At 39.8% G+C, this 27,861-nt stretch overlaps 1 protein-coding gene across 5 annotated transcripts; it reads left to right on the top strand.

Moving 5' to 3' along the window:
* Nucleotides 1-159: 159 nt before the first annotated feature.
* Nucleotides 160-27,861, top strand: brpf1 (bromodomain and PHD finger containing, 1). 5 transcript variants are annotated; one of them, XM_041799803.1, is made up of 16 exons: nucleotides 160-371; nucleotides 2,255-3,042; nucleotides 7,047-7,236; nucleotides 7,329-7,616; nucleotides 8,605-9,122; nucleotides 9,363-9,552; nucleotides 9,670-9,801; nucleotides 13,371-13,499; nucleotides 13,957-14,344; nucleotides 16,525-16,833; nucleotides 17,333-17,611; nucleotides 17,718-17,865; nucleotides 19,794-19,927; nucleotides 20,777-20,892; nucleotides 21,009-21,163; nucleotides 26,835-27,861. In XM_041799803.1, exons 2-16 carry the CDS (start codon nucleotides 2,300-2,302, stop codon nucleotides 27,016-27,018), a joined length of 3,903 nt encoding a protein of 1,300 aa, XP_041655737.1. In that variant the 5' UTR covers nucleotides 160-371; nucleotides 2,255-2,299; the 3' UTR covers nucleotides 27,019-27,861. The 5 variants fall into 5 exon arrangements, with proteins under 5 accessions (XP_041655737.1, XP_041655738.1, XP_041655734.1 ...); XM_041799804.1 differs by having other exon boundaries at nucleotides 9,661-9,801; nucleotides 20,840-20,892; XM_041799800.1 differs by having other exon boundaries at nucleotides 9,661-9,801.

The raw sequence follows: 27,861 nt of genomic DNA, 5'->3' as shown, positions 1-27,861 counted from the left end.
AAGAGTGTAATAATTAATATTTACAAATAAAAATACGTTTCTTTCAAAACATGTACTGTGGAAAGCGTAGTATTCGGATTGTTTTAAACCTATGCCGAGAAATAGACCCCTATTTTGTGTGGCGAATGTGTCCGTCGCCGTCTACGGCGCAGCGCTACATCAACGGTTACCCCTTTTGTTCACCCGAGTTCCTGATTAATTCCCAACACAATGAAATGATCGGGATATTGTATTATTCCTTTCTCAAAAACTGTACTTACGTTACCCTGTGACCTTACTTTGGATTATCTAATGAATAAAGAAATCGATCTGAAGCCCGTCCGCCCTGGTGTGAGGTTTCCGAAGCAGGCAGTCTTGAAGAACGTGGAGTAGTAAGTGCTTCCAGTCTGCAGTGTTTAACGGCTTTGTTGGAAATTAGGTCACATGAAGATAAATTAAGCTAAATTGTAGGTCTGATTTGGATCTAGTTTTGGGTTTCTATCGTTACCTTCTGGTCTCAAAAACCAAGGAGTAGTAAAGCCCTTATGCTGTGCAAGGATGCCCGAGTATGTTCCTCTTACGGCTTATCATTTCCGAAGTATTTTACCTCAGAGATGGGAAGCTGCTTGATGAACCTTAGCTATTTCAACTGGGTAACAATACAATAACGACACACAGTGTAGTAGTGTGCTTACCTCGAAAATTAAAACGTTAAATTGTGTATTTGCTGCACAGTGTGTGGGATTCACAGGGTGAGGTCATTGTGGAGGGAAACACAAGAGGGCTGAATGGACAACCAAGTCAGAGACAGGCAACTATGCATGCAATTCCAAACACACAAGTTCACAGTTTAAAAAAAAATCTTATTTTGGATGAGCATTTCGTTATAGTGTCATCCTTCTTTGTGGTGCTAACGTCTGTAACGGTGATGCACGCGAGTAGCTGTTAAACATTACATTACTGGGGTCGGCGAAACATTGTATTTCGATTAAAACGATGGAAGATAAAACAACACGATTAAAATTCAGCTAGTTTATAAGTTTAAAGTGTGAGTAATGTGTTAACTGTATCTTCTTGAGCTACATTTTTTGGAGTGCACTGTGTTGTTTGCTAGCTGCCATTAGCTTCGTGGCTAACGGCGCTAGGCTGCAGTTTTTCGTTGTTTAAGCAGGGAGCATTTGCAAAATGTTAAGGCTAACACTACTAAAAAAAAGTAAGACTTTATGGTTATCTGTCGACTATTTTCACTTCATTTGAACGTATTCATGCTGTATGGACCTGGATCGTGTTCAGCTTAAGGAATGTAAACAAGCCTGTGCACACTGTCAGCTAGACTTGATGCAGTGTCGATTTTTTTCCCTTCAATGTCAACCGAATATAACTGTAATTAATAGACTAAGAGAAAGAAGACAACATGTTGACTGTCTTTGCACCTGCTATTTGGAACTGGAAATTAACGTGTGTTTTCTACTGGGAACGAGGGACATCCTCGCATGACTGCACTATAACAGGTGCATACCGTCAATGCAGACTTGTCCAGACTGTTTTAACAACCTCAGTTGAGTTATAGTAGCTCATATCTTGCTACTATTCACTATTTACCTACACTCGTTTTAAGGGTCGTCACAATTTTTGATACTTGGATACTTTTCACCAACAAGTGGTTTTAAAAACTACAGATATTTGGTCATATTTTTTTAACCAAAAGCTGACATGTGTGAGAGAAACAGAGCAGTAAAAGGCTGCCAATACGGTTTTCAAATTTGTTTTGATACTCTGATATATTATATTAGGAAATCAGGTGTTTTAAAGTGATCAAAACTCTCGAATTAATGGATCAATTGTATGAACACAGCTATCCGAAATCTCTTTTTAATTCATATAACAGGTGTGCTGGAAAGGAATGAATTTATCCTGTGCTTTGTCAGGAATGTATGATTATAGAAAAGCTGAGTTTACCCAATATTGGGTGCCCAGAGTTTTCTTGCCATTGTATATATATTGAAACAGGCATTTGATTACTAGTAACTCATCAGTTCTAGTGTTATGACAGCCTTAGTTGGCAAATTTACAATTAGTGCAATGGGCTCAAGTTTTCTTGCAATATTTCCAAATGAAACCAAGGAATTTCCCAATGTTAGATGCCTAGGACCTATAACTTTAGTAGCTGTCCTACAGAAATAGGTGTCAACATCATTTGGGTTTGTTTTCTATTATATCTAGGATTTAGATGCTGGCATTTTGATAACCCTGCCTCTTTGTGTTTCTCTGTCAGATGTAAACGTGAACAGCATTTGTCCCAGCAGTGGCTGTTGGCACAATGGGGCTAGACTTTGATGTAAAGACATTCTGTCACAATCTGAGGGCCACCAAGCCCCCTTACGAGTGTCCTGTGGAGACTTGCCGAAAGGTCTACAAGAGCTACAGTGGAATCGAGTATCACCTCTACCACTACGACCATGACAATCCGACTCCAGCACAGAGTGTACCCCAGAAGAAGAGGAAGGGACGGCCCCCTCGAGCCTCATTGGCTGGGTCGGGGGATACAGACGAGGGTGGAAGTAATGTAGGTGGAGGACCAGGACAAGGAGGCAATACACCTGGAAGCCCCAACCGCTCAGAGCACTCTCACTCCCCAGGTAGAGAGACAATGACCTATGCTCAGGCGCAGCGGATGGTGGAGCTGGAGCTCCAAGGGCGTATCCACCGTATCAGCATCTTTGAGAACATTGATGTGGTGTCAGAGGAAGACAGTGATGTGGATGATGCTCCAGCATCTGCCACTGGAGGGAGTGGTGGTGGGGTGTGTAATGGTAGTGATGGAGGAGGTGGAGGCAGTGAGTTGGGAGGCAGTGGTAAAGACCGCCCAGATATGCCGTCTTCTAACGGGGGAAAGTCCACCCCAAAGTCTGGGAAGCATAAGAGTAAAGAGAAGAAGAAGGACAGCTCATCCCATCATCACAGCTCTCAGTCTGGGCCTGCTGTCAAGCTGCCTGAGGCAGTTTTCAGAGAACTGGACCAAGAGAGACCTGATGCCCCTCCCCGGCCCTCTTCTTACTACAGGTCTGCAGCAGAGTTTTTATTTATCTATTTGGATCCACATTAGGCACTACTAATGCAGCAGCTACTCTTTCCAAGATTCACACTCCACACGGACTACATTACTTATAATGTAAGGCAAAACAGACAACAATTAAATATTTTCTACCACTCCCATTACAACAAAAACACAATGATGGCTATAGTACAAACCAATAAGACAAAGATAAACCTATGGAACATTGTAGAGGTAAATTCTTAAGTGCTGACATTATATCAATGAAATCAGCAAAATCTTTGTCTCTCTATGCATCAACAGAACTCCAATTTTATATATATTTTTTTGCCATGGTATAGTATATTCCATGCTTTTATTGCAAGACTTCTTTCTGTTGTCTGATTACCAGAGCTCTTGCTCACAGGGCAAAATTTCAGTGCAGATAGCCACTAGTTTATTGATCATGAATGCCAGTCTCATACAGATTAAATGTTGCAAAATTATCTCAGTAATGAGTGTCCCACTGTTCAGACGACTGGTTCTGTCTGTTGTTGTAAATGTATTTGGCCAATCAAAGTCAGAAGCCCCTTTTATTTTCCAGGTATGTTTTATGGAAAGTAAACTGTCTTGTATTTGGACCAATATTCCACCTTTTAGTATTAGGTTGTGTAGTTTCTCATTAAAGACATGAAGAAATAGCGAAAAGTAGTTAGAGCCCTCTGCTGTTTATAGGGCCATCTCTATAAAAGAATGTTGTCTTGCAGGTATATTTGTCATTTGAAGAATAACACCCAGAAACATGTCCATTAAAAACAACAATCAAACTGAATTTTAGGTTAATTATTTCAGACTATGAAATGCTTCTCAAAAACAAAGCAATAAAACGCTATTCCTTTCTTTCACCAAAGACCAGCCTAAATTATGAGCATTTTGTAGATTCTGGCTCTTCACTCGCAGTTTAGGCCACTAAGTAGCGGACCATGGATATAGGCTACCTGTTGTACTGTTCTTAAGACCACTCCTCTCTCAACCTGTGAAGCTTTTCTTGCCTTTGCAGTGGCTACATGTGGCGCTACTCAGCTAATCAGATGCTTCAGTCAGACAAGGCACTGCCAGTAAAGACGGCAGATGTACAGTATAAGCAGCCTACTGCTGCAGAGAGGTCAAGGAAGCTTTAGAAACTAGTGGAGAGAGTTAGGGAAGAGTACAGACACAGAGCTTTTAAATAATTAAAAATGATGACAAAAAAGAAACTTTTCAATAGTTTGTTCATTCTTCATATGGAAGAAACAACAGTCCTAGTATACTTCAATACTGTGGTAATGTCAAACATTACTTTGTGTCAGAGCACACTTTTTTGAACAATCACACTGACATCTGATCTGAGGATTTGGAAAAAAAACAACCTTAGAGCCAGATATGATCAATGATACAATTATTCTCGGACTATCAATGCTCTTTTAAAGTTGTCTTGGCTTTGGGTTGACATATAGATCCTTTGACTCCAGGACTGTCAGTTAAAGTCCTGATTTCAGCTCAAGTTTAAACGTATAACAGGATAACTGAGAAGGAACAATGGAGAAAAGTACATAAAATTGGCTTCGAAAATAACTATCTGTAAAACAAGAGAGGGGGAAACCAACACTTCATCTTTTACTAAATTTTTCTAAATGAGAAGTTTTTATGTAAACTAAGCACCTTCAAGAGCTGTCTGTAGGTAGCTGATTTTGTATTCAAATAGCCTACAGAGAATGTTTTACTTGCATGAAAATAATTTATTTGGATATTTTTGGTATTGTCTGATTATAATAATTTTATTATGACTTCCAGTACATGAAACATTATTTTCAATGTTTTTCCAAATCTAGAGGAATTATATTACAGGTTAAATGAAATAATGTTCCGGATCTTAGATTAAGGAAATTTTTTTCAATCTGACTTTCAGGAAATTCAATTGATGACACCTGTTTAGGTCCAGTCTTACACCACTATTCTAGACTAACAGTAATTTCCACATGACTATACTTACTGACTATTACATGACTATACACAAACATTAGTTCTGACTCACTTAAACTACTTCAACTGTGTGGTCAAGAATATAGATGCATCTCAAAAAATTAGAATATCATGAAAAAGTTCAATATTTTTGTCACTCTTTTCTGAAAGTGAAACCCATATATTATATAGACTTGTTACACATAAAGTGAAATATTTCAGACCTTTATTTCTTGAAATGTTGATGATTATGACTTACAGATAAGAAAACCCTAAAATTCAGTGTCTCAAAAAATTAGAATATTATGTAACATCAATTAAAAAAGGATGTTTTATACAGAAATGTCAGGCTTCTGAAAAGTATGTTGATTTCTATGCCTGCAATTCTCGGTTGGACCTCCTTTTGCATGAATTACTGCATCAATAGGGTGTGGCATGGAGGTGATCAGCCTGTGGCACTGCTCAGGTGTAATGGAAGCCCAGGTTGCTTTGATAGCTGCAATGCAGGTCATGCAGGTCATCTGCATTGTTGGGTCTGGTGTCTCTCATCCTCCTCTTGACAATAACCCATAGATTCTCTATGGGATTCAGGACAGTCAATTTTGCTGGTCAATCAAGCACAGCACCAGCAGATGCCATGGCAGCCCAAATCATCACTGACTATGGAAACTTCATACTGGACTTCAAGCAAGGTGGATTCTGTGCCTCTCCACTCCTCCTCCAGACTCTGGGACCTAGAAGAGTGGAGAGGCACTGAATCCATGTTGCTTGAAGTCCAGTGTGAAGTTTCCACAGTCAGTGATGATTTGGGCTGCAATGGCATCTGCTGGTGTTGATCCACTGTATTTTCTGAAGTCCACAGTCAACGCAGCCATCTACCAGGACATTTTAGAGCACTTCATGCCTCCTTCTGCTGACAAGCTTTATGGAGATGCTGATTTCATTTTCCAGCAGGACTTGGCACCTGCCCATACTGCCAAAGGTACCAAAAGCTGATTCAATGACCATGGTATTACTGTGCTTGATTGGCCAGCAAACTGGCCTGATCTGAACCCCAGAGAGAATCTATGGGTATTGTCAAGAGAAAGATGAGAGACACCCGACCCAACAATGCAGATGACCTGGTTTATTACAATTGCAAATTCCTACTTTTTCTCAGGTATAATAACTCAAATAATGTGCAATAACATGTCCAGTTTCTTTTTTTGTTCACTGTGTAGAACAGTTTTAGTTTTTGTGTTGTTTGCTTACATTTTTCTTCTCTTTTTCTTGTATATTATAAATATCTGTGCACTGTGTGCATGAGTGTACTTATTCTTCTATGTTAGCTATGCTGATCCTTTGCTGCTGTTAACACTGCAAATTTCCCCACCGTGGGATGAATAAATCTTATTTTATCTTACCTGAAGGCCACTATCAAAACAGCCTGGGCTTCTGTTACACCTGAGCAGTGCCACAGACTCATCGCCTCCATGCCACACTGCATCGATGCAGTAATTCATGCAAAAGGAGGCCCAACTGAGAATTGAAGGCATAGAAATCAACATACTTTTCAGAAGCCTGAGATTTCTGTGTAAAACATCCTTTTTAAATTGATCTTATGTAATATTCTAATTTTTTTGAGACGCTGAATTTTGGGTTGTCTTGTCTATAAGCCATAATCATCAACATTTCAAGAAATAAAGGTCTGAAATATTTCACTCTATGTGTAACAAGTCTATACAATATATGGGTTTCACTTTCAGAAAAGAGTGACAAAAAATATTAAACTTTTTCATGATATTCTAATTTTTTGAGATGCACCTGTATTCTTGACCACACAGTTGAAGTAGTTTAAGTGAGTCAGAACTAATGTTTGTGTAACTTGAATGATACAATAATGTTGCCCTTACTGATTCAGGTATTAAAATCACAGGGAGAATATATGTCAGTTTTTTCATTGTAGTACACCTCATTGTGTTCCATGTTTTAGAAACTATCTTGACATTTCTTTGCCACACATTTTCCTCTTGGGTGCCTCTCTGACATTCAGGTACATTGATAAGTCTGTGGAGGAGCTGGATGAGGAAGTAGAGTATGACATTGATGAAGAGGACTACATCTGGCTTGACATTATGAATGACAGGCGGCGGCGTGACGGTGTGACACCCATTCCTCAGGAGGTCTTTGAATATCTTATGGACCGCTTAGAGAAAGAGTCCTACTTTGAGAGCCACAACAAGGTAACTGTACTTTGAAAATTAATGGGTAATATGTTACAACTTAAAAAACTGGCAGTAATCTGACATTCTCCTCTCATCCTCTTCACCTCCAGGCAGACCCCAGCACCCTAATCGATGAAGATGCTGTCTGCTGCATCTGTAATGACGGAGAGTGTCAGAACAGCAACGTGATCCTATTTTGCGACATGTGTAACCTGGCAGTGCACCAGGAGTGTTACGGTGTGCCCTACATCCCAGAGGGTCAGTGGTTGTGTCGGCGCTGCCTGCAATCTCCGAGCAGAGCTGTAGACTGTGCTCTATGTCCCAACAAGGGAGGTGCTTTCAAGCAGACAGACGATGCACGCTGGGCTCACGTCGTGTGTGCTCTCTGGATCCCAGAGGTAAATTTGCACCCCACCACATTCAGACCTGGGGTCTAAACGACAAAGCAAGTTCAATGTACAAAGGGTGTCTTTGGGTTATCCGAGTTCACTTATCCTTAGAAACAAGGTCACAGTAAACAGTAACTTGAAGCTGGTTATCAACATAAGTCAGTGCAGATTTTCTATGAGGGCTTTCACATAAAAGGGGCTGCATATACAATACCTCTAAAAAGTATTCACCCCCTTGGATTTTTGACCCTTTAATTGGTTTTCTTAATCAGGACTGCCTAGTCTTGGCAGATTTACACATGTGCCATATTCCTTCCATTTCTTGATGATGAATTTAACTGATCTTTGGGGGATGTTCAGTGCCTTGGAAAAATTTTTGTACCCATCCCCTCACTTTACTTTTCAAAAACATTTTCTGTGAGTTGCGTGGAGTGTTCTTTTTTTTAAATGGTATAATGGTAGCCAGGAATACTGATTGACAGGGGACGACCATCCAGACACAGGTGTCTTTATACCACAATCATTTGAGACACATCAACTGCTCTCAGGTGATGCCAATTTCACTAACTGTGAGACTACTAGCACCAATTGGTCTGACCTCTGTTGAGTTAGGTCAGCCATTTTACATTTTACTTATTCTTATTTAATTGACTTTACTTTGTAGACATTTGATATTGAAGTGTTTTTTGTATTTTAAAAAAGCCAAATTGAAATAAAAATTCATTTTTTGTTGGTAGATTGATAAGTTTAAAGTGGAAAAACAACCGAGCAAAGAGAATAATAAGCAAATGGCCAATACAAATCCAAGTACTTATACATAGCAGCGAAATAACAGACTGCATTAACTTTGTTGTGCACAGCAAAAATCTGGTTGTATTTTACAGTTAAATTAATCTCACATCGTTTATCAAAGGGATTTGACTTTCAAGGGTTAATCCCAACCTTAACACCATGATAATAGTTTCAAAGCAAATATATTGTTTTGCTTTTTTTCCAGGTTTGCTTTGCTAACACAGTCTTCCTGGAGCCTATCGATAGCATCGAGCACATTCCTCCTGCCCGCTGGAAGCTCACCTGCTACATCTGCAAACAGCGTGGATCAGGAGCCTGCATCCAGTGCCACAAAGCCAACTGTTACACCGCCTTCCACGTCACATGTGCCCAGCAAGCGGGCCTCTATATGAAAATGGAGCCTGTCAGAGAGACTGGGGCCAACGGCACCTCATTTAGTGTCCGCAAGACTGCTTACTGTGACATCCACACACCTCCAGGATCAGCTCGACCTTTGGGAGGGGTAGGGGGTGCGAGCATGGGCTCTTCTCACAGTGAAGGAGAGCTGGAGGAGGACGATGAGCCCAGCATCGGCCATGATGAAGATTCAAAGGGCTGGAGCTCTGAGCGAGCCAAGAGGGCAAAGGCCAAGTCAAGGCTGAAGATGAAAAGAGCAAGAAAGATCTTAGCAGAGAGGAGGGCTGCTGCACCAGTTGTGTCTGTGCCCTGCATTCCTCCCCACAGGTATGGTGAACAAGAGCAACCAAACTTCAATGGCAAAGACACACAAGATTATCAATCTTTTTAGGGAGAAGTGTTTGTGGAATAACAGGACCAAACCGTTTTTTAATCAGGAAAGCATCAGGCCCTTTTTTTCCATTGCATGCTTATCTGTGCTGTTTTTGAACTGCCCTTTTCAAAATACCACTAACATAAATTCTACATGTATGACCTGTGAGCTCAAATGGAGTTTCTTTCCTCCAGACTCAGCAAAATCACCAGTAACTTGACGGTACCCAGGAAGAGCCAGTTCATGCAGCGACTGCACAGCTACTGGACCCTTAAGAGACAGAGCCGTAACGGCGTCCCTCTGCTGCGTCGTCTCCAAACCCATCTGCAGTCACAGCGACATATTGACCCACTCCCTCCTCAGCCTCCATCACAGCTCCCTGCAGTGAGTTTTGTTGTTGTATTACAACTTCTTCAAGCACAGTTAATTTCTTCTTTTTAATGTAGTTTTTTCAGTCATCAGTCTAAAATTGTTTTTGGTTTGGCCATGTTGGTGCTGCAGAGGGACAGCGAGGAGAAACAACTGGCACTGAAGGAGCAGCTGAAGGCGTGGCAGAGACTGAGACATGACCTGGAGAGAGCCAGGCTGCTGGTGGAGCTCATTCGCAAGAGGGAGAAACTTAAGAGGGAGACGGTGAGTTACACTTGAGCGTTAATTTTTTTGAGTGCTTAACATGTTAAAAAACATAAGCCAAGCCATGACACTACTCAGCATCCCGGGCAAAGTTAATTCTACAGTGCTGGAAAGGAGGTTACGGCCAATTATGAACCTCAAATATAAGAGGAAGATGCTCATTCCAGACTATGGGACTGGACCAGCTCTGGGATCATGTGAGTTTGCTCATCCAGTCTACATGTGTTTTGTGGACTTGGAGAAGGCTTACAATCGTGTTCCATGGGGGGTAATGCGGGTATATAACTCATTTGTGCATATGGAGTACAAAAGTAAAAAACATGACAGTTCTGTATAAACACTGAAAAAGTAAAGTGCATGTAAACTTAATTAATATTTCTGTCCTCTTGGAAATTGTGATAAACCTCACATAACATGGTTATGGTTGGTTGTTGTTTGGTCGAGTGTGGCCTCCATTGATACAACGCAAATCACATGCACAGCGACCCCCACTGGCCAGGAGGTGAATTTATTCAGAGGATTTGCTGAATCGATATTGATTAGGGGGAGGAAGTATTGCGATGCATCGATTAATCAATATTTTTACCCACCCCTAGCTCATTGTGCACATTGGCTTCCGCACATTATCTCAATTCTGTTTGTGATTTTCATGGACAGGATCTCAATGCACAGTCAGGGAAAGGAGGGTTTCCGGTTTGGGGACCTCAGAATTTTGTCTCTGCTTTTGCAGATGATGTGGTTCTGTGGGCTTCTGCCGGGAACCTCCAGCAGGCATTGGAGCGGTTTGTCGCTGAGCATGAAGTGGTCAGGATGAGGCTCAGCAGCTCAAAGTATGAGGCCATGGCTCTCTGCTACAAAATGGTGGATTGCTCCCTCCGAGTCAGAAGTGAGACCATGCCTCAAGTAAATGAGTACGAGTATCTCAGGGTCTTGTTCACGAGTGAGGGTAAACTGGACCATGAGATTGACAGCCGGATTGGTTTAGCATTGGCAGTACTGCATTGTACCACACCGATGTGGTGAAGAGAGGGCTGGGCCGGAAGGAAAAGTTCTCAATTTAACAGTCGACATACCTTCCAACCCTCACCTATGGCCATGAGCTTTGGGTAATGACTGAAAGAATGAGCTTGTGAGTTCAGGCAGTCGAAACTAGATTCCTCAGGCTTGGCTCAGCCTTAGAGATAGGGTGAGGAACTCGGGCATCCAGATGGAGCTCCAAGTAGAGCCGCTGCTCCTTCACCTTGAAAGGAGCCAGTTGAGGTGGTTTGGGCATCTGATCAGGATGCCTCGTGGTTGCCTCACTGTGGAGGACTTCTGGACATGGGAGGTGTACCAGGATTCGGGGGGTTATATGTCCCATCTGGCCTTGGAGCACCTTGAAATCCCAAGGAAGAGCTGGAAAATGTTGCCAAGGGATAGAGATGTCTGGATTGCTTTGCTAAGCCTGCAATGAATGATTGGAATTTTAATTGCAAAACCCTACCAGTTAAAATCAAATGATATTGATACCTATTTTGACATAGCTGAAACAAGAAATGATCTCCTGGACACCCAAAATTGTCTGTATGCTGTTTTCCTGATATTGCATTGTTTAAAGCTGTGGTTTTCAAATGGTCTCGCCTCAGGGCCCACATCTTTACAATTTATTGTACATGTCCCTTGATAAGAACTGCTTTTGTCGAGATCAAAACTTATTTTGTTATCATCAAATACCATTGATTGTTTTTCCTGCGGTTTTTGTTTCTCCGGTTCTTGAGAAAACAACTTAAAAGCATTGTTATCCTAAATGAACTAGTGGTGATATCAAAAGGTAGCTTGAAAAAGTCAAGATGTTGAGAGAACATCTGAATTTTACTTGTTATCAAGAGAAAACAGGGCAAATCACTGCTTTCTCTCTGGTCCCTCGTGTACTGGTGGCTAGCGAAGCACACTTTCTGGACTCAAAACACAAAACTGGAAGGTCATTTGTTTTTGTGTTTTCTCAGATGAAATCATGTTGATGTACTTTCTTTGTCCTTTCCAAATAAAGATACAATTATAAAAAAAAGAAAACAGGGCAAATCAAAATGTGTGGAGACTTTGGCCATCTGTTTTAAACATCAAAGGCATTAGACATACACTATATTGCAAAAAGTATTCGCTCACCTGCCTTGGCTCACATATGAACTTAAGTGACATCCAAGTCTTAATCCATAGAGTTTGATATGAAGTAGGTCCATCCGTTGCAGCTAGAACAGCTTCAACTCTTCTGGGAAGGCTTTCCACAAGGTTTAGGAGTGTGTTTATGGGAACTTTTGACCATTCTTCCAGAAGCGCATTTGTGAGGTCACACATACTGATGTTGGACGAGAAGGCCTGGCTCTCAGTCTCTGCTCTAATTCATCCCAAAGGTGTTCTGTCGGGTTGAGGTCAAGACTCTGTACAGGCCAGTCAAGTTCATCCACACCAAATTCTCTCATCCATGTCTTTATGGACCTTGCTTTGCACTGTTGCACAGTCATGTTGGAACAGGAAGGGGCCATCCCCAAACTGTTCCCACAAAGTTGGGAGCATGGAATTGTCCAAAATCTCTTGGTATGCTGAAGCATTCAGAGTTCCTCTCACCGGAACTAAGAGGCCAAGCCAAGCTCCTGAAAAACAACCCCACACCATAATCCCCTCTCCACCAAACTTTATACTTGGCACAATGCAGTCAGACAAGTACCATTCTCCTGGCAACCACCAAACGCAGACTCTTTCATCAGATTGCCAGAGAACACGTCTCCACTGCTCTAGAGTCCAGTGGCAGGGTGCTTTACACCACTGCATCCAACACTTTGCATTGCACTTGGTGATGTATGGCTTGGGTGCAGCTGCTCGGCCATGGAAACTGATTCCATGAATCTCTCTATGTGCTGTTCTTGAGCTAATATGAAGGCCACATGAAGTTTGGAGGTCTGTAGTGATTGACTCTGCAGAAAGTTGGTGACCTCTGCGGACTATGCTCCTCAGCATCTGCTGACCCTGCTCCGTCATTTTACGTGGCCTACCACTTCATGGCTGAGTTTCTGTCGTCCCCAATCACTTCCACTTTGTTATAATACCACTGACAACTGACTGTGGAATATTTAGGAGCGAGGAAATGTCACCACTGGACTTGTTGCACAGGTGGCATCCTATCACAGTACCATGCTGGAATTCACTGAGCCCCTGAGAGCGACCCATTCTTTCACAAATGTTTGTAGAAACAGTCTGCATGCCTAGGTGCTTGATTTTATACACCTGTGGCCATGGGAGTGATTGGAACACCTGATTTCAATTATTTGGATCAGTGAGTGAATACTTTTGGCAATATACATGGGCATACACAAATAAGTCCACTTTTTAATCAGTGTAATATTTTGTCACAGTCAGCCATGTGAAAATTTGAACATGAAAACAAATTTACCACCAGCAGCTGCATATTATACGCGGGTACATATCCAAAGTCGAGTTTACTCTATGTCCACACACAGAGTTCTGCTCTCAGTGATATTTGTCTGTTGATTTATTCAGCACGTGTTCATTGTTCCCAATGTGTCTGTATTCAGATTAAAGTCCAGCAGATGGCGTTGGAGATGCAGCTGACTCCCTTCCTGGTGCTGTTGAGGAGCACACTGGAGCAGTTACAAGAAAGAGACACAAACAATTTCTTCACAGAGCCTGTACCGCTAGCAGAGGTAAACACACAAAATCATACACACTTATCCAGTTTGACTGCACACAAAAGTGTACTATTACTAAACATTTGAAACAGTCTAAATTCTAAGTTGAAGTGTTATACAGGCTGTAACACAATGTATAAAAAGCAAACATAAGTAAAATGAACAACGAAACCAGCTTAATAACACAGAAATACAGTAAATAAGAGCATTCTAAAATAAAACACCAAGCTACAATTCTCATTATGTAGATTATGTTGTTCTGTTATTTTATGAAGCACATTTTCTTCTTTTGCTAGTGTCAGAATGCCAGTGTTTACTCAGGCTTTAACTGGTGACTGGCCTGTCATTTGTTCGGGAAAAAATGTTGTTATTTGCTGAGATGTCTACCCAAAAATAATTCAGTTTAATGTGCAGTTTAGAACTTGAAGGTCATGCCACTTCAAAGTGTCTCTGTCTCTCCTCTATCATCAAGGTGCCTGACTACCTGGACCACATCGACACTCCAATGGACTTCCAGACCATGTGGAACCTGCTGGAGTCCCATCGCTACCTCACCTTCGAGGCCTTTGAGGCTGACTTCGGCCTCATTGTCAACAACTGCCTCAAGTACAACGCCAAGGACACAGTGTTCTACCGCGCTGCCCTGCGGCTCAGAGAGATGGGCGGGGCTGTCATAAGGACAGCCAGGCGGCAAATTGAGCGGATAGGCTTCGACTACGAGACGGGCATGCACCTCCAACGAGAGCCGAGCCCAGAGAGTCAGCGTGAGACAGAGAGAGACAGAGAGAGGGAGCGGGAACGAGAGCGAGAGAGGGACAGGGATCGAGAGAGAGAACGTCTGATGTCGTCTAATGATGATGGTGAGCTTTTTTTGGTTTTTAGTTATGCTATAGACCTTTTTTAACCTTCTCTCAAAAGTTGTCCCACTCTTCTCTGCTGAGCACTTGTTTTTAATTGAGGAGTCTTGTCGGCCAAAGCTGAGGTATTTTTTTAATTGAAAAAATATATTCCTGCTTCCTTAAAATGCAGAATTATGATCTAATAAAGAAGAAAAGATGTCAAACATTGGCACCTCCAGCAATGTCTGTATTGCTGCATATCCCAGAAGCAGCTGCTTGCAAACTATGTTTGGTAGATGTGGCAGCTGCCCTTGTGGTAATGATGATGTGTGTCAACATTTTATATGGGTGCGTTCATTGATTTCACAGTATATAGGATGCAGCTGGCATTTGAGTGAAAACTTGGTATTTAAAGTTAATCTTATACAACAAATTTTATGGTATTCATAAGTGTTAAATGTATTTTGAGGTATTGTGAGACCCCTACTCTTGAGGATTTTTAACATGGATTAACAGTGGCCTTGCATTTTGGGCTGAGACAGCATATTCTACATTTACACACCCTTAGAATCCTAGACGAAAACCTACAGTTAACTCATAAACTGTATCATGTACAGGTGCATCTCAAAAAAATAGAATTTAATGAAAAAGTTGATTTTTTTTACTGTGATTTAATTAAAAAGGTTAAACTTCCCTATATTCTAGATTCACCTCATATGAAGTGAAATACTTCAAGACTTTTTTTTGTTTTTATGTTGATGATTACGGCTTGCCGCTAACAAAAATCAAAACTCCACTATCTCAAAATAGTAGAATATTACAAAACATCAGTCCAAAAAAGGATTTGTAATACAGAAATGTTGCACTCTGGGAAGATTTTACTAATTTATGCACACAATAATTGGTCTGGGCTCCTTTTGCACAAATTACTGCATCAAAGTGATGTGGCATGGAAGCAGTCAGTCTGTGGCACTGCTGGGATGTTATGAAGAATTATTGAGTCTTGTATTTGTCATCCTCTTGACATCTCTCCAGATTCTCTACGGGGTTCAGGTTAGGTAATCTGGCTAGCCAATGAAACACAGTAATTCCATGGTCAGCAACAAGTTTCTGGTAGTTTTGGCTTCACTGTGGGCTTGTGCCAAGCCTTGCTGGAAAAAGAGATCAGGATCTTCATAAAGCTTCTCAGCCGATAGAAGCATGATGTTCTCTTAAGTCTTCTGGTAGATGGTTGACCGTGTTGACTTTAGACTTTAGAATGATAAAGCACATTGGACCATGACATCACTGACTATGGAAACTGAAATCACTGGACCTCGAGCACCTTGGCTTCTGAGCCTCTTTGATTTTCCTGCAGACTCCGGGACCTTGATTTCTAAATGAAATGCAAAATTTACTCTCATCTGAAAACAAGACTTTTTACCACAGAACAACAGTTCAGGTCTTTTTCTACTTAGCCCAGGTATGACAGTTATGACGTTGTCTGTGGTTCAGGATTGGCTTGAGACAAAGAGCACGATACTTGTAGTCCATTTGCTCCATATACTTCGATAAAGCCTCTGAGAACAGCATACCCTTTCAGCAGTGATCTTCTGTGGCTTACCCTTGTTGTGGAGGATTGCAATGATTGTCTTCTGGAGAAAAGTCAAGTCAGCAGTCTTCCCCATGATTGCAGATGTGTGTACTGGACCAGAATGGGAGAAATAACTGACAAGAAACTAGACCATACCACAGTATTCTAATATTTTGAATTACTGTATTTTTTATTATGTGAGCTGTAATCATCAAGATTAAAACAAGAAAGGTCTTGACATTTCACTTTGTATGAGATAAATCCAGAATATATGGATCTTTAACTTTTTGAATTAAATCACAGCAAGATATTGTAATTTTTTTTAAAAGGACCTGTATGTGGGTAAATGTAATGATCTTTTCTTGACCAGTAGGTGGTGTATGCCATTAATTTTATCAGTAAAATATCATTATAAATCCTCTTTACTGCTTGTTCTTATTAAACCATGAAGACATGTTTTGGCTGTATAGCATTAAGCAGTTTTGCTTAAAATAGCATAAAGTTGTAACTCATTTGAAAGTACAATTAGCAACCCAGAGCCTTCCCTTAGTTTCCAGTAAGATTTGACGGCTTTTATAATATGTAATCTAATTTTGTATTTACTAATCTCTCTCCCCGCCTCTCTCAGAGCTCCTCCTGCCAGAGAACAGGCGTCGGTTGCCGCTGGAGGAGCAGTTGCATTACCTGCAGACGCGTCTGGATGAGGTCAGCTCAGGGAAGCACAGCATTGGTCAGTCTCGTAGAGCCAAAACTTTGAGGAAGGAGATCAGCGTCATCAAGAGGAAACTGGCAAATCAGCGGGAGGGAGGCTCAGGACTGGGGGGACGGGAGTCAGTGGGAGGGGGCGAGCGTGGATCTTCGCTGCCACATCACCCATCTTCTGCTGGACACCTGGATGAAGGGGGGGAAAGCAGTAGCCAGGAGACTGGAGGAAAAGGTATTTTATGTAATTCTGTCAGAATTAGGGTTGGGACAAAGTATTTATCCAGCGTTATCCTGACTTTTTAATACAATCATTCCATTGCTAGTGCCAGATATTATTTTATTTTATTTTAAGGAGTACAAACAGATATCCCTGTGAGCTTGACTTACTGTGTCACTACCTTACTAATCCTCATGGTGGTGCCTTTTCATGAATGCAGGTATTGCTAATTTAATTTAATTAGCCAAAGAAGAAAGTATAATAGGAAACTGTTGCACAATGGTGAAAGCCTAACTAAAAATATCAAACTGATATTCATTGTATTCTTCATTTCCTTGTGATGTGTCGTTGTATGATAGAATTGCTATATCATGATATTTTTGCTGAAGTGTTATATAATGAGTTACCCTGCTACTCCCACCTCTAGTCAATATGAAACATTTAAATATAAAAATGATGAATGAAAGGAAAGTAGCCAATTAAAAATTCTTCCTCATTTTCCCTTCCCCCTTAGACCTGAATGTGTCCTCGTCTGCCCTGGCTCCAGAGGTGGGCCGCCGGACATCTGTCCTCTTCTCCAAGAAGAACCAAAAAATGGCCGGCCCTCCCAAAAGGCCAGGACGTCCTCCCAAGAACCGGGATGCCGGGTATGCTGGTGCAGGGGTGAGCCAAAGCCCCATTGGTCCCCCTCAACTCCCCCTGCTGTCTTCAACTAGGCAGAGGAAAAGGCCCCGCAGCCCCCACAGCAGCTCCACCTCTGACAGCGACAGTGACAATGAAGACCTGCTCCCTGGTAAGGACCACCAATACTCAATCAAGTGTCCACTACTGTTTATTTAAAGTTGCCCTTACGCTCACTTCACTTCACTTAACTTCTTTCTTTATCTGGTCTTTTTCAGGTTTGCCAAGTAATGGTTTTGATGGAGGAAACCAGCCTGTAACAGAGAGCTTCCGTGTGTACAGGAATGATACCCGCCTCCCTCGCTCCAGCTCAGATTCAGAGTCCACAACCAGCAGCAGTAGCAGTGCAGCTTCTGACAGAACCAGGTGTGAATTGCATGCATAGCAAAAGTTACTGAGGCTTAAGTTTATTTTTTTTTGCTTCCAGATAAGCTAAGACTTAGTGGCTGGTAAATCACAAACTCCCCCAGATTTGGAAATCAAGATAAAGCTTTTACTGAGAAGACATTTTGACAAAATTAGAAGGAAGCCAGGGAGAGTCATAACTTTCTTTTTCTTATGTTTTGGCTGTTACAGATCTTTTCTTTTATCTCTCAGCCAGAAAGAAAATAAATCTATGTTAAATATTCAATGGGGTATAATGTATAGAAAATGGCTGAATGGAAAATATACAACTTTTCTTTTGATTTGCAGGTTATATCCAGTGGTGGGTAGAGTACACAGTCACAGTACTCAAGTAAAAGTAGTTACTTAACAGTAATATTTACTCAAGTAGCAGTACAAGTACTCATAAAAATAAATACTTGAGTAAGAGTAAAACAGTACTTTATTACAAGACTACTCAAGTAGCAAGTAACTTCATTTTATGCAATTTAGTAAAATGTATTGCATTACGACATATTATTCAGGGGCAGTAATGTAAACGGCACATTGTCATAAATAAAGTAGCATAACTTGCCTAAAGTAAAATAAATTAAAACCTTAACTTAATACATTAATAAGCAGTCAAGTTATGTTTGTTAGTCACAATTATGGGATGAAAAATTCAATATAATGAGAAAAAAACAGACTCTTTCTGTCATAATAGTTGTCTTATTTCTACATGATGATTTTTATCTCATACATGAATTTGTACCTTGCAGTTCTTACTTTTTAATCACACTATATTCATTTTATCATGTGTTAAGGATATTTTGGCTCATATTTATGAAATCAGTCTTATGAGCTGACCTTATTTTTTGACTTTTTGCCCTTTTTTATTAAATTTTTACTTTTTAGCTCTAATTTATGAATTTTTATCCTGATTATCACTCAACAAATTTGGCAAACCAAACTGAAACTTACTAAAACCAAAGTCAACTTTGGCCCACTAGCCCCACGTTATAACCATTGTAGATATAATCATTGATATAAGAGATATGCCACACGCACATGATGATAGTATCACCTACGACGTAATGTTAAATAGTCCTGTGTAAAATCACATTTGTGGCAGAGTTGCAGAGGTGGTTGGACACATGACATCATTTATCACTGTCACAACTGTGTCTTTGCAGTCTGCAAGTTAAAACAGAGATTTGAACTTATACGTTTAGCTAACTAGCAGTGCAGTCGTTAGCTTGTTTAGCTTACTTACCATAACGTGCTTTCTTAGATTTGACGGGCTATTTTTTAAGCTTGAGATTTCCACCGTTTTAGGTAGACACAGTAGGCAGCACATTATGTGGCTGTTGTTCCTCATCATTTGAAAAGCAAAGAGTCTTGATGTTGGGCCAGGGATAAACACACTCCTCTGAAGTATACGCAGGTATTACATCTTCAGCCATCATCTCCAATTGTTGATAGTTAAGGGCGGGGGAGTCACTCCTCCGTTTACTCTGTGGTGCAACGGAGAAGGAGTAAAAAGTACTCTGCTCAAAAACTACTCTCAGAAGTAGGATTAAAAAAAAAACGACTTAAGTACATGTAACGAAGTAAATGTCATGCGTTACTACCTACCTTTGGTTATATCTAAGTGTATTTGCTAACCATAGTGCCATGGCAGGGGTACAAATGCTCTAATTCAGTATTTAATAAGTATTGCTGTTAGAAGCTGTAAACCTTAAGTGCAAAACTAAAAGAAAGGGGGGGCCATTAGCAACCTCTTGTTCTCCACAATTTTTTGTGTAAAAATGAGGAAAAGGTGGAAAGCTGTATTTTCATTAGTCATCTAAAAAAATCTCTGACCTGCCTCAATGTAGACAGTTGAAATAAAATGGTCTCTTACAGCCCTGTCTCTCCTCTTTCTTTTTCAGTACAACACCCTCTAAGCAGGGCAGAGGAAAGGCCTCGTTCTCTCGCTCAGCCTTCCAGGAGGACAGCAGTGAGGAGACATCAGGCACTGAAAATGACTCCTACTCAGTCGGAGGATCACGAAGCGTTTCACATTGTAAGCACATTTTGACCAAACACTCCTAATATGTCATGCACACTCACTTTTTTTTTGTTTTCTTAGAATTATTTTAATCTGGATTAGTGGATCAGTGATTAGGCTCTTCTTTAAATCTGCAACCAATCAAATGTGATTATTAATGTGCTCACTTATTCATGCGCTCACTTAGGATATTGCACTCCTCATCTAACCTGACCCATTAGATAGATTGTAAGTTAAAAGTGTTCTTTGCACCTCTTTTAAGAAATAAATACCGTCTAGTTCTGATAAAACCTGCTGCAATTGCTCAATCTGAGCTACGTCATCAGTCATTGTTTCCTGGCTTGCAGTACAATGTAATTACTGCAAACTCATGCCATGGCCAGTTGGGAGAAGAGCAAAAGAACTTTCTTCTTAGAAAAGCTTTTGGTGCCATTCTTTGCACCTCTTTCAATAAAGAAAATTTCTCCACTTCTTGTAAAACTGCCGGTTACCAGCTTGCAGTAAAACTAAACTATGTCTACAGTTACCGTCTAAATCTCCTCAAACGGAGCTGATGGGTTTGGTACTTCAGACCAGGCACCAAGATTTCAGATTGGAGCTTTGCAAGATGGATATGCTTGATGACAGACATGAAATCTGACCAGTGCATCAGCTTTGCAAAGTTACTCATCAAAATGATCAGAATAACTTCTTAATTTAAAGGTAAAGTTTATAAAAAACAAATCTAAAAGCATAAGCCTTTTATTTAAGAACAAAAGTGCTTATGTTTTAGTTTGCTGTTAAATGAAAAAAAAAGTAAAGATAAAACCTATTTTTAGTTAGAAGTGGTGACTGTCTTCCTGTTCCTGTGCTCCTTACCGTCAGTGGTGCGCGGTCGAGCCAGGTCAGGATGCTGGATGACTTCTGATGACTATTCTTCTCTTGAAGCTCTGGATCTGGTGTGGGCCAAGTGCAGAGGCTATCCTTCATATCCTGCTCTGGTAAGACACAAATTCACTTTACTAATAGAATACACCAAAGTGAGAGAACGTTTCTTTTGGCTATTCTGCAGGTAAAACTGTACATCTAATCCTTTTCTACACCTTGTTGATTGTAGATAATTGACCCAAAGATGCCCAGAGAGGGGGTGTTCCACCGTGGTGTCCCAATCCCAGTTCCACCTTTGGATGTGCTGAAACTAGGAGAGCAAATGACTCAGGAGGCCAGGGAGCACCTGTTCCTGGTCCTTTTCTTTGACAACAAGAGAACCTGGTGAGTGGCCCTGTTGATTTTTGTTCCTATTTTTGTTTTTGGCTAACGCTCTTTTGCTATCTTTCTTAGGTCTTACTTTGAAAAAAGGTTGAGGTACTGTAAAAAATGCAAGCAAAACATGTTTTCACTGTTACTGGATGCCTGCACACAAGTATGCTGTGGCAGCAGTTCAAAGGAAACTGTAGTCAATGAACTGAAGTGCAAGACAGCAAAACATTTAGCAGAAATAGGACAAACGTGGTTTTGCGAACTGAAGAAGAGGAAAAAATATGTTGTATTTTAGGTCATAGGGTGCTGCTGTCATAGCAGATACATGAAATCAGGCAGTGTCACGCATTGCAACGTTGTGGATGGCCTTAAAAAATTAAGTATAAATCAGATCAGGCAAACCCCCAAAAGCAGGCAACTAAAAGTAACATATAAACATTTAAACTGATCAGCTGAAGTCATGGATCACTAAGTATAAGGATTTGTTGAAGAGGTTATAACAGCAATCTTAGTTCAAGTTGAATTTTTGGCATAAGTGAAAATAAAGCAGCTGAATTGTGAGGCCAACAACAAGAAGATTGTTGCATGGTAAAAATTTAGCAAAGGTAACAAATACAAGATGTATAAATATGTTCAAGGAAAAAGTTAAAGAGTAATTGAGAACCAAATGAACAGTATAAACATTCTGCTGAAGTTAATGACTAATATTTAGAAATACTGGATTTTTTTTGTCATGTAAACGGTAAAAAAACAGTCAGCTAAAGTATTGCTTTAAATGACAAATTGGTCAAAGTTATGATTAAACAGAACCAATGTCAAGGTAAAGTGATGAATAGATGATCTAAGTTGTTAGCTGTAATGACTGGTTCATGACAAGTGTATTGAACTTATGTAATTGATAAATGTTGAAATTATTGCTATTTTAGCTAAACTATTTGCAAAATGGTCAAAGTTGACTGCTTAAGCCCCCACTTCAATTTGGTCGCATCCTCCTCAGCCAATAACAGAACAAAAGGAGTAGCAATTATGGTTCGCTCCAGTCTTAAACTCAGCATCATCAAAAATGGAAAGGACCAAGAGGGAAGGATTGCATTTGTGAAAATAACTGTCAGGGGAGTAAAGATAGCTCTCATTTCTGTGTACACCCCCAACTCACATGACAAAATTATTTTTCTCCTCCTTATGTAAAATCATAAATGAAATGAATGGATTTAACCTCATTGTAGGTGGTGACTTTAATGCAATTGTTGACGTAAATGATAAAACCTCAAGGACTAGTGTGATCAGTCCAAGAGCTTTGAGGAATTTACTATCAGAATACGATCTGAGCGATGTATGGCGTATACAGAACCCACATAAAAAGGACTACACCTTTTTCTCTGCATGTCATCTGTCCTTCTCAAGAATAGACTACATTCTAGTTTCTTCTTTGATGAAAAACATGATTTTAAAGGCTGAAATAGTCTATATGTCACTTTCTGACCATCATGCAAATTTATGTCATATATTGTTGGGTCCAGTTTCAAATAGAGCAACTCGTTGGAAATTCTACTCTTCTACAAAATACGTTTTTTGTGATCAATTTAAAGAAGCATTTAAAGAGTTTTTACTCATAAATAAGGGCTCCATCTCAGATGAACAAATTCTATGGGATTCTATAAAGGGGTTTATAAGGAATCATTCAATCTCATTTGCTTCAGGTCAAAATAGGGCTCAGTTGAGAGAAATTAAAGATTTGGAGCAGACCCTTGCACGTCTTATTCGTCAGCAGCATATCCAATTCTCAGAAGAAAGACGAGGAAATATCATTAGTTAAAATAAAGTTGAATAGTATACTAGGCAGAAGGTCAGAATTTCTGATTCATTGAGCTAGGCAAGTAAACTATCTTGACGGCAGCAGACCCAGTTTTCTACTGGCCAGTAAATTAAGGAAAAATGATTGCCTTGCAGATATAGCCTCAATTCAAGCAGAAGAGGGCTCTCTTTTGTGTGACCCACTCTCAGTAAATTAAAAATTTGAAAAGTTTTACTAGAAATCGTACCAAAGTGAAGTAAAGGCAACATCAGAAATGATTAGCTCTTATTTTGAAGATTTAAAATTGCCATCATTCCCTCGAGGAGACAAATGTTTTAGATACTGAAATAACATTAAATGAGTTATACCAAGCATTACAACAAATGAAAAAAGACAAATCCCCAGGCTTGGACGGTATACCACCAGAATTTTATCTGAAATTTTGGGAAGATTTTGGTCCACCTATGCTTGAGATGTTCAATAAAGCACTTCAGATGGGTTCTTTCAATACAGTCGTTAATACAGCTATCATCTCACTTTTATGCATGCAAGGAAAGGATCCAACACTTTGTTCAAGTTACAGACCTATCTCCCTACTTAACTCAGATCTAAAACCGTTTGCCAAAACTCTAGCACTTAGATTAGATAAAGTGATCCCAAAATTAGTCCATCCGGACCAAACTGGTTTTGTAAAAAATAGATTAGCAGAGGACAACATTAGAAGATTGCTACATGTATTAATCTCAGCCTCCAATTCCACATCATTGCCTGCTGTCCTGTCGATCGATGCTGAAAAAGCATTCGATCGACTTGAATGGGAGTTTCTCTGGTTTACTTTAAACCGAATGGGATTAGGAAAATATTTTTTAACCCTGCTAAATGTACTATACAATAATCCCTCTGCCCAGGTTTTATCAGGAAATTGTTTTTCATCTCCTTTTCCAATTTGCAAGGGATCCCATCAGGGTTGCCCACTATCCCCGCTGTTATTCATCCTATCACTTCAGCCCCTTGCGCAGAAAATAAGGCAATCCCAGAGTATAACTCCTGTAGTGGTAGGGAATATAAAAAACTCTATTTCCCTGTACACAGATGATGTTCTACTATATTCAAACAATGTGATGTCAGATTTACCTCATATTATAAGTATTTTTTCTTCCTTCAGCACTCGCTCAGGGTATAAAATAAATCTGAGTAGAAGTGCAGTTTTACTCTTGAGTAACTCATCAGACTACTCTGAAGTCCAAACAGAAATTCCAATTGTTTCCACATTCAAATACCTTGGTGTGCATATTTTCTCATGTATTGAATAAATTTCTAATGCCAATTTTAAATTGATGCGTGTGTCCATGTGCAAGGATCTAAAAAGGTGGTCCAACCAAAAAATGTCCATGTGTTGTCGGATATCAATTATCAACATGAATATCTTACCAAAGATTAATTTTATTATAAGTATGCTTCCTCTGCCCACACCTCCTAAGTACTGGGATAGGATAAAAAGCATAATTTCAAAATTCATTTGGAATGGAGGACGACCAAGGCTGAAAAATCGAACCCTTTGCCAAAGTAAGTCTCAAGAGGGATTTGGTTTAGCCAATTTTGAGCTATATTATATATCGTTAATGCTCCGCCCCCTTCAAAAGTGGTTTTCCCGGGATGTCAATACGCCATGGCTTAAGATTGAAAATAACATCATAGCTCCATATAAGGTAAATCAACTTTTATTCAGTGGTCTTACCCCCAAGCTAGCCATGGAGAAATTTGGTCCCATAATATCTCACTCTAATAAAATATGGCCGCAGGCTGTTAAGTTGGGAAAATGGGATATAAAATGGCACAAACATACTCTAATTTTCAATAATCAGCTCCTCTGGTTAGACTGCAGACCAATAATATTCCCATCTTGGTCTAATCGGGGCATTCGCTCCCTCTCACATGTAATAAATGAAGATGGTCTAAGATCTTTTGAAGACCTCAGGAAAGAATATAAATTGCCACCAGCCTCATTTTTCTTTTATTTGCAGTTGAGATCAGTGCTTCAAACTAATGGGGTTCCATGGAAAGCAATGCTTCCCACTCATCCTCTCATTAATTTTATGACCACCAAAATTAAAGGTGTGGGTTTTGTGTCCAATATGTATAACAAACTTCAGGAAGTTATGTGTCCATATATGGGTGTGACAAAGGTCTGGAATTTGGACTTGAAGCAATTACAAGAACCCATTAACTGGGAAAGAGTTTGGGAAAATGTTAAACTCTCATCTCGAAATTATAACAAATGATTCATTTCAAGTTTATACATCGATTTTATTTAACACAGAGGAAACGCTTTCGATTCCAATTCAGCCCCTCACCACTGTGTAATTTGCGTAACTGTAATGAAGTGGGAACCTATGTACATGTTATGTGGGACTGCCCAGATATAAAGCACTTCTGGTCCACTGTATCACAAATTTTATTCAATATTAGCGGAACTAATGTACCTTTTTTAGCCAACTTGTTACTCCTGAATGATGATTCTGCATTGAGTTTTAAAAAGTCTGAGAGGAGACTGATTCTTTTAGGTCTGACGGCTGCTAAAAGACTGTTGGTAACGAGGTGGAAACCTCCACATGAGCTCGAGATAAGGCACTGGGCTTTCCTAATGTTGGACATGATTTCCTTGGAGCTCTCCATTGCTTGAATTAATGGTGCTAGGGATGACTTAATAGATACCCTGTCCCGGGCTCTGGAAAACACTAAAGCTCTGTACTCACTGATATAGCAGTAATATCTGTATGCATTTATTGTAAGATTGAGTTATTGACTTATTTATTTATTTATTTATGTATTCACTTATTTATTTATTTATTTATGTTTAATTCTGTTTAGTTTTTATTGTGCTTCATGTACATCTGCGATTTAATGCCGGGGGGGGTGTTTGAAGTAAGGAAAATGTGCCTGTTATTTTGTGTTGATATGTGACCCAAACCTCACTCTGATAATGAATAAAAAGATTTGATCACAAAAAAGTTGATTGCTTAAGTGTTGGATTTAGGGTTGAAAAAGTTTGCTAAAGTTATGAGTTATAGTTTAAATAGTTTGCATAGGCAAAGGGTAAATGGCAGAAATTGTTAGCTCAAGTAAGGGTAAAAGGGTTGAAATTTTTTGCTTTGGTAATGGCTAAAAGGATTGAAATTGTAAGCCTGGGTAATGGCTAAATGGTTGAAACTGTTAGCTTTAGTAATGGCTAAATGGCAGAAATTGTGAGCATAGGTAATGGCTAAATGTTTGAAATTAGTTGCATAGTTACAGGCTATATGGTTGAAATTGTTAGCATAGGTAATGGCTACATGTTTGAAATTGTTAGCCAAGGTAATGGCTAAATGATTGGAATTGTGAGCATAGCTAATGGCTATACAGTTAGAGTTGTTATCCTAGGTAACTGATAAATGTTTAAAATTGTTAGCCAAGGTAATGGCTGAATTGTCTAAATTGTTAACATAACGAATGGCCAACTGTTTGAAATTGTTAGCATATGTAATGGCTAAATGGTTGAAATGGTTAGCCTAGTTAATGGCTAAAAGGTTTGATAAACAGACAAGCTTTATAAAGGGGCTATCTGCTACAACTAGAAAAACAATTTAGCCAATACTTGCAGTGTTCGAACTCAAGGAGCAATCATGTAACTCGTTTACCAGTTAATTTTGAACTATAAATAGCTTTACATTGTTATAACTACTAATAGACCATCTGGACTTACCGACCGATGTATTTGTGTTGCTACAACTTTTGTCCGTATTTGTTTGGTTTTTGATCTGTGTATTTACATGTTTGTAATTAAATTTCTTTACTCCTGTTTGGTTTCAACAGATCTAACCCCTAGCTGTGTGCATGTGTATTTTCCAGGCAGTGGCTGCCTCGCTCAAAGCTGGTACCACTTGGAGTTGACCAGGAGTTGGACAAAGAGAAGATGCTTGAGGGCAGGAAATCTAACATCCGCAAATCAGTGCAGGTGGCCTACCACCGTGCCATGCAGCACCGCAGCAAGGTGCAGGGAGACCCCAGCAGTGAGACCAGTGACAGTGACTGAACACACACACACACTTAATGTGTTGGTCCTCACTGGTGATGTGGAGTTTATGTTTCAAGAGCCCGAGCCTCCTTTACAGAACTCAGAAAAAAACAGTGCCAGTAGCAATGTGGGATGATAATCCACTACATTGGCCCCATGACATACACACTAAGCCGTATTTAATCTGACATGTAAAATATTGTATTTAAGAGAATTGAAAAGGTTATTAATAATAATGTGGAAAATATGCTATGTTCGGATTCATAAATCAAAGTAAGTGGTCGATATGTTTAAGAACAAATGAGATAATGGTTTACAGACTGAAAAAAATTTCATAGTATTACATTTAGACAACTCAGTGTCTCCTTTTGATTCTCACATATGATATGACATTTGAACAGGGCATGAAGTGAACATGAAAACACTTAGTTGGTTTGGCTGTTAATTCCAACAATCAAGCACATCCCTTCAAAAAGAAGCTGTTGCTGTTTGAGCCCTTTCATTTGTCAGCGGGCCACAAAGAAAGACTTTTTCAATGTTATTTATTCTTCTGACTCCTTATTGACAAGTCCCTTATTCTCATTTTAACATGGACTACTTCTTATCACTCCGACTACACAAGACAGTTTTGTATGGTCCTCCTTTTTTCTTGTCTGTGTTCATTATGTCTCCTGTTTTTATGATTTTGTCAACGCACGTCTGTGTCCCACAGGCTGCTAGTCGACGAAAACTGAAGACTAAATTGAAACACATGATCGCCTCACTGTCTGTCGTAGTCTCAGGCCAATGGCTGTAGAACTTTTATATATACAGATCACATAAAGATAGAAGTTTAATAAAAAAAGAATTGAGTTTTTTAAA

Source organism: Cheilinus undulatus, linkage group 11 (genome assembly GCF_018320785.1).
Source record: "Cheilinus undulatus linkage group 11, ASM1832078v1, whole genome shotgun sequence".
Taxonomy (NCBI): Eukaryota; Metazoa; Chordata; class Actinopteri; order Labriformes; family Labridae; genus Cheilinus; species Cheilinus undulatus.
This window is presented reverse-complemented; position numbering and strand designations above follow the sequence as displayed.